The 19201-nt window shown below is 48.3% G+C and overlaps 1 protein-coding gene across 1 annotated transcript in view; it reads right to left on the reverse strand.

The window, feature by feature from the left end:
- The window catches only part of LOC145361176 (cytoplasmic polyadenylation element-binding protein 2-like), a 49994-nt gene extending 47965 nt beyond the window's left edge, over positions 1 to 2029 (reverse strand). The window contains exon 1 of the mRNA XM_080216797.1: positions 1252 to 2029. Coding sequence (XP_080072923.1) covers positions 1252 to 2007 — 756 coding nt within the window. The 5' untranslated portion in view covers positions 2008 to 2029. The remainder of the gene's footprint in view (positions 1 to 1251) is intronic.
- Between the last annotated feature and the right edge of the window lie 17172 nt (positions 2030 to 19201).

A 19201-nucleotide genomic window follows, 5' to 3' on the forward strand; every position in this document is an offset into this window, starting at 1 on the left:
ACCTGAGACGTGCAGCACACCAGGAGCGCCGAGATCTCAGAAGGTTCTGGGGGCAACAACCTCTGGAGAAGTATGATGATATGTGCAGGTTAGGTGGATTGGCCATGCTAAATTCCAAAGTGTGTGCAGTTCAGGTGGATTAGCCATGGGAAGTGTGTGGAATTACAGGAACAGGGTGGGGAAGAGGACCTGGGTAAGTTACTCTAAGAGAGTCAGTGCAGACTAGATGGGCCAAATGGCCTTTTCTGCACTGTAGGGATTCTATGTGCATTAAAAGATACACAGGATAGGTGAATATTTGCTGTACTCCACGCAATAGAAAAGGCCTCTGAACTAAGTTGCAGAAAGATGCATATTTATGTTTGAGAAGGTGCAGGTGAGCAGAAATGCCAGCCAAGTTCCCATCCTGCCCCCAACACAGCAGTCAAACAGAGCAAAGGCAGCAGGAACAGCTGAAGCAGGAACTCTTACTCACAAGTTCCCCCTTCCACTCCTGAAAACAAAGGCTCAAACCCAAGGCTCCCCCAGCAGCCTGTAAATGCAGAGTAACTGAGTTCCATCAGTATGTTTACTCATTGGGCCACGAGACGAAGGTACACGGAGCTGAACATTTTTCCTGAGGCCTTAGGCAAGGATAGGCTAGCATCGGCAACAAAGGTTCACTGGGCTCGCTCCTGGGATGGCTAGGCTTGGTGAAATGCTCGCTCAGAGAGCCAATGGAGATATGATGGGCTGAATGGTCACCTTCTGCGCTGTAATAATTCAGTGAGGGAGATTGTCCGATCATGAGAAATAGGGTGGATTGGGCCTTGATTTCCTGGACTCAAAAATAACCAGGTCATCTCAACCAAACACAAAATACCTTTGGGGCTGACATTGGGTAGCGACTGGGATAATGTTTCTCTTGGACAGGGAATCTAGGAATAGGCGCTTGGGTCTCAGGATACAAGGTTGGCTTGTTCAGGACTGAAATGAAAAAAAATGTCATTACTCAGAAGGTTGTGGACCTTTGGAATTCTCTACCTCAGAGGGCTGAGCTTGTTTTGTGTTCAAACTCCACTGATCTCAATCTTGAATTGCTGAACCATAAAGGAAATGAAGGGACACAAGCAAGATGGAACTGAAGTTGATCATACTCAAAGGCTAACTAGGCCGAAAGTCCGACTGGTTGACCCCATCTGTTCAAACACAGCAATGATACAAGTACTTTCCACCACAGGGGTAAATTTACAGAATTATTAAGCGGGTTACCTGGTGATGAGGCAGCCAATTGCTGTTGCCGTCTGTCCTCAGCGGGTTGTCATCCATCCAGGATTTGGGAGTCAGTGCCGGGCGGCCTCTGTTGAGTTTAGGGGGCACCATCACGTGGCTGGAGTAGGACCTCTTGGAGGAGCAGGAAGGAACTGAGTTCGAGACGCCCATTACTCCAGCGGATCTTCTCAATCCCCGGCCACAGGTGTTAGTGACACTGCCCCAGCCACCACCGCCGCAACTACCTCCTCCTCCTCCTCCTCCTGCGCTGCCACCACCGCTCTGGTGTTGGTGGCCGCCCCAGTTCAGTGTACGGAAGGCTTGCTGCTGCTGCTGCTGGGGGTTGAAGTTGTTCCTCTGGGAGAAGGTCCCTTGGTGAGGGTGGTGGCTGGGTGGTGATCTCCTGTGTTGCTGCTGCTGCTGCTGCTGTGACAACCCCATCTGCTGCACCGAGGGGAAGCTCCCTCCAAACAGGGGCCCCAGGTGGACCATCTTTGGTAACAACATGGCGGTGGGCAGGACCCCTTGCTGCAGGAGACCCTCGTCGCTGCCCTGGCTGGTCGACCACCCCAGGGCGCTGAGCGCGGAAGTGCCCCCTCCCTGATCTTGCAGGACCAAGCCGGCGGGGGGGGCAGGTGGGCAGTCCAGCTGGGCGCTCCCATCCCCGGCACTGACCTCGGGACTCTTCAAGGACTCCAGGTTTTGCTCCAGGTAGGGGCAGCAGACCGGTTGCCTCTTGGTGTCATTCTGGAGCATGACTGGGAGGGGGACAAATAAGTGGTGGTGGTGGTGGGGGGGGGGTGATATTTTTTAGGGTGGTGGGGGGGGTGGTGGTGGAAAGAGTTGCAATCCACAAGAGGGATGGGGGTGGGGGGGGACACAAAAAAAAACAAAATCAAACCCCAGCCCAAGCCCCCCTCCCCAGTCTTAAAGGAGGCAGCAGCAGCAGCAGCGCTGCGATGTTGGGAGAGCTGAGACGCCCCACTCTCTCCAAAACCAACTCTACACAAACACAACCGCGTCCGTCCCCAGCGCTGCAACGAAAACGAAAGCAGAGAAAAAGAGGAGCCCACCGTCACCAGTCCTGCTTGTGTGTGTGTGTGTATGTGTGTGTGTATGTGTGTCCCTGTCTCCCTGTCCCTTTCCTCAGTGCCTCATCGATCACATCAAAATGGAACAAGCAGATCACAAGATGCTGTTTAATGACCTGCTCATCGCTTCTTTACTCCGGAACTGAAGCTCTGACACTCCGAAGCATTCTGGTTGCTCCAGATTTTTTTTTTCCCTTCCCTCCCTCTAGTTTTTTTTTCCCAAAATCCTGCACCTGACCTGCGCAGGGAATTTGGCCCCCTTTCCCACTTTGCAGCAGTCACTGTGCCCCGCTCCGTCCCTTTCCTCCCTTCTCATTCCTGCTGTCAAGTCCCTCTTCCCACCCCAACCCAACCCAATCCAATTGCAGTTCCCGATTGGTGCCTCTCCCACCCACTCAGCCCAGATCATCAGTCACCTCAATGGGGATTTAATTAATACAACCCCCCCCCCTCCAACTCTGCAGCCCACTAAATTAATACACCCTCTTCTATACAGCACCTCCCCTCAAATACTACAGCCCACTAAATTAATACACCCTCTTCTATACAGCACCTCCCCTCAAATACTACAGCCCACTAAATTAATACACCCTCTTCAAAACACTACCCCCTCCCTCAAATACTACATCCCACTAAATTAATACACCCTCTTCTATACACCACCCCCCTCAAATACTACAGTCCACTAAATTAATACACCTCTTTTGTACCTCTCAGATACTACTGTCCAGTAAATTAATGCACCCTCTTTTATCTCCCCTCCTCTGTCAAATACTACAGTTCATTAAATTAATACGCCCTGTCCTCTTCCCCCCTCCTCTCTCAAACCCTACAATCCATTAAATCAATACACCCTCTTCAACCCTCTCAAATCTTACAGTCCATTAAATTAATACACCCTCTCCTACCCCCCTCAAACCCTACAGTCCATTAAATCAATACACCCTCTTCAAACCCCTCCTCAAGTCTTACAGTCCATTAAAGTAATACACCCTCTTCAATCCTCCTCTCTCAAATCCCACCAGGAAGAGGAAGTTTGTCTCTGGTCGGAGTCACAGTCATGGGGCAGCCACCCCACTTTTCTTTGCAGGGAATTTACAGTCCCTTCGGCCCGTTGGCTCACTGCTGGGATTTAAAAAAAATTCTAGTCTGTATCAGCATAATAAAAAAAACAATATTGATGCAAATCTGAAATCGGAAATTGCTGGGGGAGAAGTCTCAGTGTGTGAGGACATTCCTCCCTCCGCAGAAGCTCTGGAATATTGGCAACATTATTATTTTTAAACCCCACCCCACCCCACTCCACCCCCTCAGTTTAGATTTCAACCTGACCTTCATGTCCCCCCCAACTCTTTCAGCCTTGCACCCCCTCAGTGGGAGCAGCGACTCCCATGTTTTCAAGGCTTTGGAAATTCTCCTTGGAAAGCAAGTCCCATTTTGCCCGCCAGCTTGGGGGGGTGGGGGGTGGTGGGGGATGGGGTGGGGGGGGGGGGAACGGGGTTGGCGGGGGGTGGGCGAGACTTGGCAAAGCGGCCTTGATTTCGACCGGGCCAGCCACTGTTGGGAAGGATGGACAAAGCTCCCATCTCAGTGTTTCCTTTTGCCTTCACGCGGCTCTCACAGGCGGAGCGCTCCCTGGGTGAAGGGAACACTTCACCCTCACCCAGGGAGTGGCCAGCCTGCGGGATTCGATACCACAGAAAGTAGCTGAGGCCAAAACATTGAAAGTTTCCGAGAAGCAGTTGGATAAAGCACTTGGGATGATGGGGATCAAACAATATGGAGGGAAGGCGGGATCAGGCTGTTGAATTGGATGATCAGCCACGATCAAAGTGAATGGTGGAGCAGGGCCGAATGGCCTCTTCCAGCTCCTATTTTCTATGCTTCCAAGTGTGTTTCTATGCTTCAATGCAATTGGTGGCGTGCAAACAAAATATTTAATCGAATCCCCAGAGTGCAGAAAGAGGCCATTCAGCCCATCAAGTCAGCACCGACCACAATCCCACCTGGGCCCTATCCCGGTAAACCCACACATTCACCCTGATAATCTCCCTGGTACTCAGGGTCAATTTAGCATGGCCAAATCAACCTAACCCGCACATCTTTGGAGTGTGGGAGGAAACTGGAGCACCCGGATGAAACCCACGTAGATACGGGGAGAAGGTGCAGACTCCACACAGACAGTGACCCGAGCTGGGAATCGAACCCAGGTCCCTGGTGCTGTGAAGCAGCAGTGCTAACCCATTGTGCCGCCGTGCCATCCTCAACAACCACCACCCTCCAAAAAAAAAATTAAACCATCGAGCAGAGAGTGTTTTTGATATTGGGCTGGAGAGATGTGTGATATATCTGTGTATATTCTCTTGTTCCCCCCTTCAGAGGGTTTAAATCTAAATCTCAATGGTTAAAATGCACCACTGGGTGTGAGGGTCCGCATGGTTGAACAGCGATGGGTTTTATTCTTGAACTACTGTTGATTGGGTACTTAGTTAGCAGGGGCAGGGGGAAGAGACTATGTGGCAAATATGGGTCAGTGACATGCTGTGCAAGTTCCAAAGGTCATCTCCTTGCTGCCAACCCCACTTAGTGTCTCTGTAGATGCCTTTCTGCATGGACAATATGTGTGTGTGTGTGTGTGTGGATGGGTGGTGTTGGGGAACACCCATTGAGTGGCAGTGTTTGTTTGCCTTGTCATGTTTTAGCAGGGAGGGGGCCCCCCCCATTCCACTGCACCCCACCCGCTGGCTCAATCACGTTTGCCTCTCTCAGCCTGACCCTCAAACCCTTGTCCCACTCCTCCACCCTGCCCTGCTGCCTCAGCAGAAAGAATGAACATGGGCCAGCACAGCAAGTAGCAAGTGAACGTCCTGCAGATTTCCCCTCCTCGCTGGCACACCAACTCCACCCCTTGCACCGGCTTCTGGGACTGCACTCCGACAGAGAGGAAGTGACAGAGAGTTACTGGTAAAACTACATCACCCAGCCACCCAGCTTGCTTGCTGCTTAACACCAGGGTCACTGTGCAGTTCCTGAACAAATTCAGCTGACGTAATCATTTCCAGCCCACACCTTATTTGGCACTATGTGTGTGTTTTCTTTTAAAGGTCCAGTCAGGAATGTGCCTTTTAAAGGGACAGCGCCGTTGCCAATCAAATACAAAAAAAACACACACAAAAAAAAAATAAAAATTGCTGCATTTCAGTGCTGGAAATACTGTGTGAGACAGGAGTAGCACAGAGAACCTGCTCACACAGGGTGCTCCAATATTTGCAACAGGATTTTCTTCCCTCCCCTCAGTCACTTTTCTTTCCTGAAGATCATAGAATCCCTACAGTGCAGAAGGAGGCCATTCAGCCCATCGAGTCTGCGCCGATCACAATCCCACCCAGGACTTATCCCCGTAACCCCACGTATTTACCCTTGTTAGCCCCCCTGACTTTTTTGAGGAGGTGACAAAAACGGTCGACGAAGGACGAGCCGCTGATGTCATCTCTATGGATTTCAGTAAGGCTGTAGGTTGGTTGAAAAGGTTAAGGCTCATGGGATACAAGGACAGGTATCTAGATGGATTGAGAACTGGCTCGGTAACAGGAGACAGAGAGTAGGAGTGGAAGGGTCCTTTTCCAGCTGGAGGTCTGTCACCAGTGGTGTGCCGCAGGGCTCAGTACTGGGCCCTCTTCTATTCGTAATATCTATAAATGACTTGGAAGAGGGCGTACGTGGTGTGATCAGCAAGTTTGCAGATGACACAAAGATGGCAGGATTGGTGGACAGTGAGGAGGAGTGTCAGGCAACACAGCAGGATATAGATAGGCTGGTATATTGGGCAGATAAATGGCAGATGGAATTTAATCCTGATAAATGCGAGGTGATGCATTTTGGAAGGAATAATGTAGAGGGGAGTTAGATGATAAAGGGTAGACCTGTTAAGAGTATAGAAATGCAGAGCGACCTGGGAGTGCAAGTGCACAAGACTTCGAAGGTGGCAACACAGATGGAGAAGGTTGTGAAGAAAGCTTATGGTATGCTCGCCTTTATAGGAAGGGGTATAGAGTACAAGAGCTGGCGTCTAATGCTGCAGTTGTATACAACATTGGTTAGACCACATTTGGAGTACTGCATCCAGTTCTGGTCACCTTACTACCGGAAGGATTGGAGACCCTGGAGAGAGTGCAGAGGAGGTTTACCAGGATGCTGCCTGGTATGGAAGGACTGGGTTATGAGGAAAGATTGGGTAAATTGGGGCTGTTTTCCTTAGAAAGATGGAGATTGAGGGGGGATCTAATTGAGGTGTATCAGATAATGGATCCCATAAAGACTATCACTGTTTGCTGCGCAGGTACATGGATTTGGGCCAGTGTCTGTGGGAGTTTGCGCATTCTCCCTGTGGTTGCGTGGGTTTCCTCCTGGTGCTCTGGTTTCCTCCCACACCGCAAAGATGTGCTCTTAGGCTGATTGGTGTAACAAATTGTCCCTAAATTATCCTCCCCTCAATCTGGTTTCCAATGTGGGTGCCATAAGCATAGACATGGGTCAAGGGTGGAAGAGGAAAAGCACATTGTTAAAATAGCGGCGTGGGCTAGTTGGGCCGAAGGGCCTGTTTCCCATGCTGTGTTGTTCTTTGTCCTGACATTATGGGACAATTTAGTGTGGCCAATCCACCTAACCCACACATCTTTGGACTGTGGGAGGAAACTGGGGCATCCAGAGGAAACCCACGCAGACACAGGGAGAACACGCAGACTCACACACAGACAGTGACCCTTGGTCGGAATTGAACCCAGGTCCCCTGGTGCTGTGAGGCAGCAGTGCTAACCACTGTGTCACTCAAGATACTGACACCTGCTGACAGCTAGTTGGCTCTCCCACTTTTGTACCATCACCAGGGAATTTTCACAGTAATTTGATTGCAGCGTTAATCTAATCCAATTTGTGAGACTGCCAATTATTGCTCCCCTCCCCCCACACAATTTGCTCCCACCCACCCCCACAACTTGCTTCAAGACAGAGAATCATAGAATCCCTGTAGTGCAGCATGAGACCATTCAGTCCATCGAAACTGCACTGCCAACAACCCCACCCAGGCCCTATCCTCACAACCCCACGCATTGACCCTGTTAATCCCCCTGACATGAAGGCATCAACTGAAACCTAACCTTTGGACCGCGGGAGGAAACGCTTGCAGACGCGGGGACAATGAGCAAACTCCACACAGTCACCCGAGGCTGGAATTGAAACCGGGTCCCTGGCGCTGTGAGGCAGCAGTGCTAACCACTGTGCTACCGCTACATCTTTCTGTGGGCAGGCAGAGTGGTTAGCATTGCTGCCACACATCTCCAGGGACCTGGGGTTCAATTGGGTGAACGTCTAATCCTACCCCTGCGTGGGTTTCCTCCCACAGTCCAGTATGTGTATGTGTGTTTAGTGGATTGGCCATGCTAAATTGCCTCTTAGTGTCCCAAGCTGTGTTGGTTGGATCGGAATGACCACGGTAAATGTCTGGGATTACAGGGATAGAGTGGGGGAGAAGATGGTTTGGATAAAATGTTGTGTCAGATTGGCCTCCTGCTGCACTGTAGGGATTCTGTGATTCCACATGGGGAGCTTTCGCATTGATGTTGTTCAAGAGAAAAAATACAATTTAATGATTTAGAGGGTTCTGTTAACACAGCGCTCCTCAAGATCTTCCAGCCTCCACGAAGTAAGGATTTTTACAGTCGTGTTGCTGGTCACATACTTCTGCCATCACTAAGACCTAATACCATCTCTGGGCACTGGGGAGACAATAGCATAGTGGTATTATTGCTAGACCACTGATTCCCAAAACTCAGCTACTGTTCGAGGGACCTGGGTTCGAATCCCACCACGGCAGATGGTAGAACTTAAATTCAATAACAAAAAAAAATCTGCAAGTAAGAATCTACTGATGACCACAAAACTATTGTCAGGCAAAAAAACACATGATCCTCTCGGGAAGGAAGTTTTTAAATCATAGAATTACTAGAATGCGGGAAAAGGCCATTCGGCCCATCGAGCCTGAACCGACGACAATCCCACCCAGGCCCTATTCTTGTATTTACCCTGTTAATCCCCCTGACACGAAGGGGCAATTTAGTGTGGCCAATCCACCTGAAACTGGAGCAACCGGAAGAAACCCACAGGGACAATGTTCAAACTCCCCACAGACAGTTACCCGAGAACAGAATTGAAACCGGGTCCCTGGTACTGTGAGTCAGCAGTGCTAACCATTGTGCCTTCATGCTGTCCCTTACCTGGCCTGACCTGCATGTCAGTCCAGAGCCACAGCGATGTGATTTGTCACGGTCATGGGGGTCAGCTCGGGTCAATGCACGGGGTTATGGCGATAGTGCCTGCATGGGACTGTGGTCGGCGCAGACCTGATGGGCCGAATGGCTTCCTTCTGCACAGTAGGATTCAATGATTGACTCTCAACTGCCTACTGATACGCAGTTCAAGGACATCCGGTGACGGCCAGCCAGCACCAAGCATGTCCCATCAATGAATAAAAACATTCCTGCCATTGTCCTGTCTTGTACCTTCTGCCAATCTGTTGCCACCCAAAATCTGACTGCCCCTGCCCTCAGTCGCTCCCAGTTCAGCAATTTGTTGAGGTTAAAGTTCTTACCCTCAGTTTTCAAATCGTCCCACTGCCTCACCTCTGTGTATCCCCGTAATTTCCTCTGGTCCAAGTCCTCCAGTCTCCAGAACGTTACCAATTTTAATCACCCGTCATTAATGGTAATGCCTTCAGATCCAAGGTCTTTAGATCTGACATTCTCTCCGTAAGCTTCATCTCTTCTCCCTCCTCCTCTCAGGTTCTCCTCAATGAGTCTACCTCTTTGACCAAGTTGTTGTCCATTGGCTGTTATTTCTCCCTTGGTGTCTCAGTGTCAGTTGAGTCCAGTTCAGCCTTGGGGCGCTGTACTGTATTAAAGATGTGTAGGTCAGGTGGATTAGCCATGATAAATGTGCAGGGTTACCAGGGTTGGGGATATTGGGAAAGAGGTTCTTTCAGAGTCTTGATGGCCTGACTGCACTGTCAGGATTCTACGAATTAGAAGTACCAGATCAACATAAGTTATCAATTTTTCTGTTACTTTTTTTTGCATGATTTGAACATTTTTCATTTCCAACCTCCTCAAGTGTTAATGTGCTTCAAGTTTAAACTTTATTTATTCGTATCACAAGGAGCCTACATTAACACTGCAATGGAGTTACTGTGAAAATCCCCAAGTCACCACAATCCGACGCCTGTTTGCGTACACTGAGGGAGAATTTAGCACGGTCAGTGCACCCTAACGAGGTGCACCCAAACCTTTGAGACTGTGGGAGGGAACCGGAGCACCTGGAGGAAACCCATGCAGACACGGGGAGAATGTGCAGACTCCGCACAGACAGTGACCCAAGCCGGGAATCGAACGCGGTTCCCTGGAGCTGTGAGGCAGCAGTGCTAACCACTGTGCTGCCATGCCGCCCATTTCCGAGTAAGATTTCCAACTAAATGGTGACAATTTTGCACATCAGGCCCAGATCCGCTAAAACTGAAACAAGATCATAAATGTCTTTTTTCTGCTGGGTGGAGATTTAAGATAGTTGACTGACAGCCCATGGGGAGATGAAGAGAATTTTGCTTTTTTGCACAGTGTACTGTGCTCCAGAGTGCTGTATCTGAATGGGTGGTGGAAATAGATTCAGCCAAGCTTTCAAAATGCAATCAAATAGACACTTGAACACAGAGCGCAGGGCTGTGGGGAAAAAGCAGCAATGGGGTCATGCATTTTGGAAGGTCAAATACAGATAGGCAATATAAAGTAAATGGCAGAACAATTAAGAGTATTGATAGGCAGAGGGATCTGGGTGTACAGGTACACAAGTCACTGAAAGTGGCAATGCAGGTAGAGAAGATAGTCGAGGCGGCATACGGCATGCTTGCCTCCATCGGCCGGGGCATTGAGTTTAAAAATTGGCATGTCATGTTGCAGCTTTATAGAACCTCAGTGAGGCCACACTTGGAATATAGTGTTCAATTCTGGTCGCCACACTACCAGAAGGATGTGGAGGCTTTGGAGAGGGTACAGAAAAGATTTACCAAGATGTTGCCTGGTATGGAGGGCATTAGCTGGGAGGAGAGGTTGGAGAAACTTGGTTTGTTCTCACTGGAATGACGGAGGTTGAGGGGCGACTTGATAGAAGTCTGTAAGATTATCAGAGGCATGAACAGAAGGGATAGTCAGAAGCTTTTTCCCAGGGTGGAAGAGTGAATTACTAGGGGGCACAGGTTTAAGATGCGAGGGGCAAGATTTAAAGGAGATGTACGAGGCAGATTTTTTACACAGAGAGTGTTGGGTTCTTGGAATTCGTTGCTAGGGGAGGCAGTGGAAGCGGATACGGTAGTGACTTTTAAGAGGCATCTTAACAAGTATATGAATCGGATGGGAATAGAAGGATATGGTCCCCGGAAGAGTAGGGAGTTTAGTTCAGTCAGGCAGCATGGTCGGTATAGGCTTGGAGGGCCGTAGGTCCTGTTCCTGTGCTATAATTTTCTTTGTTCTTTGGGGGTCGAATTGGTTGTCTCTTTCAAAGAGTCAGTATGGGTATGATGGGTCAAATAGCCTCCTTCTGCACTCTCAGAATTCATGATTCTATGAAAGCATTCACAGCGTACACCTAGAGAAGACTTTCAGTCAGGGAAGGATTTGAACCAAGGCCTAAGCAGTCGCGTGGGCTTGTGAGTAACAGGAGGGAAACGATGAGAGCTAGGAACAGACCATCACCGAGGACCTGGTGGTCATTAAATACAAGATGGGTGGAGACATTGCCAACTGTATTCTGAAGACGATCACTCCACCTGCAATCTGCGTCTCACAATCCATAATGCTCTGTACCTATGGAAGGCAGATCTTACCCTCACCTGAAGTTGACACAAGCATTTTCAAGAGTTGCTCATTGAACAGCAGCCTGGTGCAGGAACATTTATGACTTTGATTCCCTCTCAGCCAAAGGTGCCCATGCCAACGCGAGCACTTCTTTGGCCAGCTGAGCTGAGAACCTAACAGCACTCTTTAGTTCAGAAGTTGTCTGCTTGTTATTTGAGGCATCAAGATTTAGCACAATGGGCTTGGTAGAAACATAGAAACTAAAACTGAAAATAAAACCGGCAGTGCAGTAGCACAGTGGTGAGCACTGCTGCCTCACAGCACCAGGGACCCAGGTTCGATTCCTGGCTTGGGCCACTGTCTGTGTGGAGTCTGCATATTCTCACCGTGTCAGTGTAAGTTTCCTCCCTAACTTCGAAGGTGTACTGGTTAGGTGGATTGGCTTTGATACATCACCCCTTATGGTCAGGGGGATTAGCTAAGGTAAATGCATGGGGATAGGGCCTGGGTGGGATTATGGTCAGTGGAGACTCAATGGGCCGATCAGCCACCTTCTTCACAGTAAGGATTCTATTCTAAAAGCAAGAGTAAGCCATTCAGTTCTTGGAGCCTGCTCCACCATTCATTTTGATCGTGATTGATCATCATATTCAATATCCTGACCCCCCACTTCCTCCCGTATCCCTTGATCTCTTTAGCCCCAAGAGCTTTATCCAATTTCTTCTTGAAATCATGCTATATTTTGGCCTCAAATGGCCACATCAACAGGTCGGTTACAGTCACAGTGGACACTGTTCCTGATGACTATCCAGTTAATTTGCAAGGCTCAGGGTGAAGACTGGATCAACCAATCTCAGCAGAACAGTCTGCTGATGTTTGCTTCTGGACAGCCGGCAGGTGGGCAAGGTTCCAGCAACCATGAGAAGCATGACGTCATGGAGCCCATCTTCAGGAGCGGATGGCACTCAGGTGCCTGCTGCCTGAGAAAAGGAAACACTTTGTAACTGTGTACGGTGTATCTTTCCAACACTATTGATCCCACCCTTGAAAAACACTTAAGTGTTTGACTTAACAGATGAATTGTCTAAGCCTGACCTATGTGATTTCCAGCTGCGCTAATTTTTTTGAAGAGTTCCACCTTCTGTCCACAATCTCTGTTGTGCAGTGAGTCATTCCAGTACAGAGAGGTTCCAAGCATCGCAGCTGTCCCCGTGTGGGTGTGCAGTTTGTATCCTGAGGTTACCCTTGTGTGTGGGTTTCTGTCTCATTTGAAGAAAGGGTGACGTAACCAAGTTATTTTAATCATCTTCCCTTCAAACACACTTTCCCCAAGCATTCTTTTGCGAGCTGGCGGTGATGGAGAATCGACCGGCTAAGGGATGGTCTGGAGGCTGCCTGAGTTGACACTGGCAGTAAACGGTGCATGGTAACGAGCAGGCAAAGGGGCCTCTCCACCGCGGTTCTATCATTAGAATTGCAATTACCACTATCGTACCTCAGTGATGTCATGACTTCAATCAGGCCAGTGAGGTTGGCCAATTGGATTAGGATTTCCCTGATTAAGGATTACCTGCTCCTGGGCCTGGTGAGGCGAGGTAAGCTATCTACGGGTCCAGGCAGCGGACGATCGTCCATCCTGTCTACCCCTCTATTGCAGCTATATTTGTGGCCAGGTGTCCCTGAGAGGGAGCATGCTGGGTCCACGGGCACAGTTGACGCCTTCCACACCCGCTGGGCACCGCAGGGGCTGGGGTGAATTATCAACCCCGAAAACCACATTGTGATTTAATGTTTTAAATTTCCTTTCGACTTTGTTTTTTTTGCTCCGGTTGTCCCCCCTCCTTTTGGGGAGCTGCCCCTTTTAATTTGTTCCTAAATTAATTTGTGTTTGTTTATTTAAGAGACTTTTGGATAAGTACATGGAACTTAGTAAGATAGAGGTTATAGGTAAGCCTCGTAGGTGTGGACATGTTCAGCACAACTTGTGGCTGAAGTCAATCAGTGCTGTAGTTTTTCTGTGTTTCTATCCCTGATTTAGGATCCATTAAAAGATGTCCTTGATTAAGGACCCAATTGATGGGCCAATCAAGGAGTCTTCGCCTTGTACTTAACTGGGAGTGTCAGTTCCTCTGACCGAGATAGACGGCTAACGACTCGCACTCTGTGTACTGCTGTTAGAGTTTGTAAATAAAGGGATGTAGGTGAAGGGAACTTCTGCCTCGGCAGACTTATTACAACGGAGGGAGGGAGGGTGAAATGGTTGGCCAGGAACCCAATGAAAAACACAAGCATAACACAAGGTTAGTGTGGAGGGTTTAAGATATAGATTTGTATGTTAAACCCAGGTGTTGTCTTCCTGTAATTGTGCCCACATCACTGATTGACTGTTGAGGTTCAGAATGAATGAGTGAAGTTCCAGGATAAAGAGTTGGTGCTCCCCGTAAAATGGAATTCCTCGAACTCCCATTGTACTGGTGCCCACGTTGAACTGCTCAATATTCGCCACACGCGTCAAATTTTCAATTTAAAAAATGCAGAATACTTATTACAGAAGCATGGCTATTGTATGATCGTACAAACGTTGACAAAACAGGGTTAGCAAAAGCTGGCAGTGCACAAATTTTCGAGAAACGTTTCAATACGTGATCAATTTTTTTTTAATGTTTATTTACCAGTTTATGCTAACACTGTAATGAAGTTACTGTGAAATTCCCGCCTGTTTGGGTCATTGCACCTAACCAGCGTGTCTTTTAGACTGCAGGAGGAAACTGGAGTACCCGGAGGAAACCCACGCAAACACAGGGAGAAAGTGCAGACTCCACACAGACAGTGACCCAAGCCGGGAACCGAACCCAGGCCCCTGGCGATGTGAAGCAGCAGTGCTAACCACCGTGCTATCCTGTGGGTAAAACCTGAACTTTTCATCATCTGGAATTCATGACTGCAGAAGTTAAAGTTAATTTATTAGCCACAAGTAAGGCTTACATTAACACTGCAATGAAGTTACTGTCAGATTCTCCCAGTTGCTATAGTCCAGCTGTGGAAACCAAGTGCTTGAACAGATTCAAGGCAAAGATTGAGGTGTTTGCAATAATGTGAGAAAGCAGAATTAAGATATTGAAGGGCAGTACAGGCTTACAGGACTGAATGGCCTTCCTCCTGCTCCTATTTCTGACATCCAAGACCCTTCCACCTCCTATAATCTTCAACGTGACACCTTGAAAGTCTCATCTCTACATCCCATACACTAACCCCACTTTGTCCACCCTCAGAAGCTTGCACACTGCTTATGGTGCCTGTAAAACATTTGGATCGTTCCTCTGCGAAGAGGGATTGTGGTCAGTGCAGATTCGATGGGCCGAATGGCTTCCTTTTGCACTGTAGGGATTCCATGAACAGTTCTTCTCTGCTGATCGCCTGAAAAACAGCCCCAGGGTGAGATTGTGTTGGTCCGCCAGCACCCGGAGGACTGTACCAAACAATAAAGAAGTTAAAAACCTGTTTTGCCGAACAATCCATTCTGTGTTTGAGAAAAGCTAAAAATAACAAATGTATGTGGCATCCCTCATGACCACAGGAGGACCCTAAGCTCTCCACAGCCAGTGAAATACTAGTCATTGCTGTAATGTAAGAACCACTGCACCCAATTTGTGCTCAGAAAGCTCCCACAAAAATAGCAAGGTGACAACAGCCAGGCAACCTGTTCCCTCCTAATACTGCTTGAAGAATCGATTTTGGTCGAGCTCGCCAGAAACAATTAAGTGAAACCACGGAAACCTGCGTGTTCACCCAGGAGGGGAGACAGCGACTTAGTTCTCACAGCTCCGCAAAATGATACCACCTCTGGCAGTACAGAACTCCCTGGGACATCCAGCTGAGATATTTGTATTCAAGGAGATGACGGAAGTGACAGAGACAGGAATGACCGCTCCTTAATAACTGACAATCTTTGGTTAGCACTGATGCCTCACAGCGCCAGGGACCCAGGTTCAATTCCGGCCTCAGGTCTCCTTCTGTGTGGAGTTTGCACACTCTCCCCATTTCTGCATGGGATTCCTCCGGGTGTTGTTATTTGGGCAGCATGGTGGCACAGTGGTTAGCACTGCTGCCTCACAGTGCCAGGGACGCGTGTTCAATTCCAACCTCAAGTCACTGTGTGAAGTTAGTACATTCTCCCCGTGTCTGCGTGGGGTTCCTCCGAATGCTCCGGTTTCCTCCCATCGTCCGAAAGATGTGCGGGTTCGGTGGATTGGCCAGGCGAAATTGCCTTTGAGTGTAAGGGGACCAGCTAGGGTAAATACATGGGGTTATGGGAATAGGGCCCGGGTGGGATTGTAGTCAGTGCAGACTCAAGGGGCCGAATGGCCTCCTTCTGCACTGATTGTATTGAGTGGAATTTTATGGCTGCTTTACACTCGCTTTGCAGTGGGGAAATGTATTAAAAATGGGTGTAAAGCAGCCAGTGGGAATGACGCCGACTTTCGATTTTACTACACCCAGACTTCCAGCGTGATTAATTTATTTAAATTTATGTATATGTTCATTCCAATGTGTTTAGCGACCCCGGCAACCTTTACGGCCTTGTCAGGGGAGGTTCCCCCTGGCGAGGAGACTTCCTGCTCCCCGTGAACGGGGAACAGTCCTTGTGGCCTTGCTGGTGAAATGTGCAATACCTCCCTCTGCAGGCTGTCCTGTTTGGGTTAAACCCGGCCACAGGAAGAAGTCTCACAACAGCAGGTTGAAGTGAGACTTCTTACTGTGTTTACCCCAGTCCAACGTCAACGTCTCCACATCATTTAAACCCCGGCCCACAGCCTCTCTGGCTAAAAACTGACTCATCCACTTCTCAGTCAGCATGCATAAGATTGGATGTAAAAACCTGCCCAGAAAACGGATCTGGCGCTCTCCCATTTTCAGACCAGCTGAACACTTGGGAAAAAAAAATCTCCTAAAATTCCACCCATTGTCTTCTCAACAATTCCCTGTGGTAACAAGTCCCACATTCCAACCACTCTCAGGGGAACCAAGTTTCCCTCAGTGCCCTACTGAATTTATGAGTGACTATCTTACACTTGTGACCTGTAATTTGGGATTTATCCCAAAGTGGAAACATTTTCTCCATGTCTACACAATTCATGACCTTTCAATCTTTCTGCCCTTGAACTGCCAGCAAATTAAGCAAGGAGATTTCAGGATGAGGGGAGAGAGAGAAATAGATGCATGATGGAGCAGGATAAGTTAGTCAAATCAGGTGCAGAAAGAGAAGTACACAGAGGGAAAGAAAGACTGGATTCTGGAAAAGTGAAAAAAAAGAGAAACAAAAAGTGATGAAAAATTGTAAACCTGATCATGGTGCATCTCTCAATCCCTGTGAACTTGCTGACAGATTGGTGCATTCGTAAAAGCATGCACCATTGAACACGCTGTTAAGTTACTCACAATACCCTTATGTGCAGAAGTAATTAAACAAGCTCACAGAACAACATCACACCTAACCAGAATCAGAGCCCATGTTTTGGGAACCGGAGTCGGACGATTTTCCCTGCACGGAACTGAAAATGGTGTTCAATTTTGGCCTTCTCGCCGCAACAAACGAACTTTGCCAGGAGGAATATAGCAGCAACATAAAGCGAAAAGAAAAGGGGTGGGTGCTGAGTGGTGGAGGATGACAAAGAGTTGGAAATTTTGAAGTTCGATAGCAGGTGTGGCCAAAGACAAGAGCCAGAAAAAGAGATTCTGTACCCACGAAACACCACGAGATTCAAATATATTATTTGTGGGCACAATGAGAGTCTTGCTTCAACTACATGTCTGTCAATCTGCCACACGTGTAATACTGAAACTGAGCTGTGGATGTGAGTCATAACATGCTTTGTTCCCAGAAATGTACCTGAAATTTGCATTGTGCTCCCAATACTCCTGTTCTGAGGGATTTCCCATCATTTGTTGACCAAAGAATCCCTGCAGTGCAGAAAGAGGCCTTTCGGCCCATTGATTCTGCATCGACTCTCCTTCGAAAAAGCGTCACATCCAGGCCCCTCCCCTCTGCCCTATCCCTGTAATCACGCACATGTTTAACATGGCTAATCCACTAATCATGTTCTCACCAGGAGCCACATTAGGTCAACAACAGCAGAGATGCGTGAGCAGGACTTAGGAGCAGAGATTTGGGATGGCTGAACAGCAAGGGTCAATTGGGTATATGAAGAGGAAGAGACTGCCAGATGGTCAGGCGACCAATTCTGAAGGTTCTGACAATCATCATGGGTTCGAAAGAGGAGCAAACGGAAAAATTAATAAAAGAAAGCAATGGGACACACGAGTGTTTGAAAATGTCGAGTGGAGTTTGTAATCAAGGATTTTAAATGCAGCACATTTGTGGGGAAATCAAAGGCTACTGGAGTGCAGGAGGGGCAGCAAGGTGAAGGTCGAGTGGAAAAGACTTATGAATCAGTACAACACTGTAAAGTGAAACCCTCGATGAGGTGCTGACTGTGCAGAGTGGAGCTTGGGGAACCAGATCAGACATGGACCACACAAAAAAAAAAAGAGGTAAACAATTAGAGGTATTGAAAATGATGAGGGGTCCGCATTTAGCAGACAGTGAGAAACTTCCTAACCATGCAAAGACAGAGAAGGAAAAAGCACAGATTTAAAACAACGAGGGACAACATGGTGGCACAAAGGTTAGCACTGCTGTCTTGCAGCACCAGGGACCAGGGTTCAATTCCCGGCTCGGGTCACTGTCTGTGCAGAGTTTGCACATTCTCCCTGTGACTATGTGGGTTTCCTCCAACAGGAAAGCTGGATAGGTTAATTTGCTAAATTCTCCCTCAGTGTACCCGAACGAGCGCCAGAGTGTGGCAACTTGGGGATTTTCACAGTAAGTTCCTTACAACGTTAATGTAAGCCTACCTGTAACACTAATAAACAAACTTTAAATTTGGTGAAAGAAGCAAAACCAAAATAAGAAGGATTTTCATGCAGCGAGTTCAGGTCTCGAATGGAGAAAGCTAGCATGAGGGGACATGGCTTTAAATTAAGGGGGGATAGTTATAGGACGGATGTCAGGGGTAGGTTCTTTACCCAGAGGGTGGTGAGGGATTGGAATGCCCTGCCTGCTGCAGTTGTAAATGCGCCTAGTTTGGGGGCGTTTAAGAGATCTGTGGATAGGTTTATGGATGGAAAGGGATTGGTTTAGGTTAGAGGGTCATTGTTTTTTAACTGGTCGGCGCAACATTGTGGGCCGAAGGGCCTGTTCTGTGCTGTAATGTTCTATGCGCTGCCTGAGAGTGTGGTAGAAGCAGGTTCGATTGAAGGATTGAAAAGGGAATTAGAATGTTAACTGGAAAGAAACGATGTGCAGCATTGTGGGGAGAAAGCAGAATGGTACAAAATGAATTGCTCCTTGGAGAGCTGGTGCAGACACGAGGGGTCGAATAACCCCCTTGTGCTCTGTAATGATTCTGTGATCGGTGTTTCTGTGGGGGGCTGGCTTGTTAGGGCAGGGGCTGGCAGCGCACCACATGTCAAAGCAAGCTCTTTGTCACGGACACAACATGGAGCTTAGACAGCACATCATTCAATCCAAATTCAAATTCAGGTTGGGATATGGTCGGTACAACTCGTGGGCCGAAGGGCCTGTTTGTGCTGTCGTGTTCTATGTTCAAATGAAGCTGGCTACCTGCAGGAAGAAGAATCAGTTCGGTAAGAGGGCTGGGGAGAACCTTGGTGAGTTTTTAGGTTTGGTCTCCTTCCTCAGACATCACCACACTGCCAGTCAATTCAACTCAAATGGCCACACAAGTTACACACCTTTAAGGAGCAAACTGGATGGGCCAAATGACCGAATTCTGCTGCTATAGCTTATGAGTGGGAGAAAGATGTCTGGTCACGCTATCCAAGGTCAATCTTTTCACTGATCCATATCCATTGTTGATCAAATTCTAGAGTATCATTGAA

This window comes from Carcharhinus amblyrhynchos, chromosome 34 (assembly GCF_965287045.1).
Source record: "Carcharhinus amblyrhynchos chromosome 34, sCarAmb.v2.hapA, whole genome shotgun sequence".
NCBI classification, from domain to species: Eukaryota; Metazoa; Chordata; class Chondrichthyes; order Carcharhiniformes; family Carcharhinidae; genus Carcharhinus; species Carcharhinus amblyrhynchos.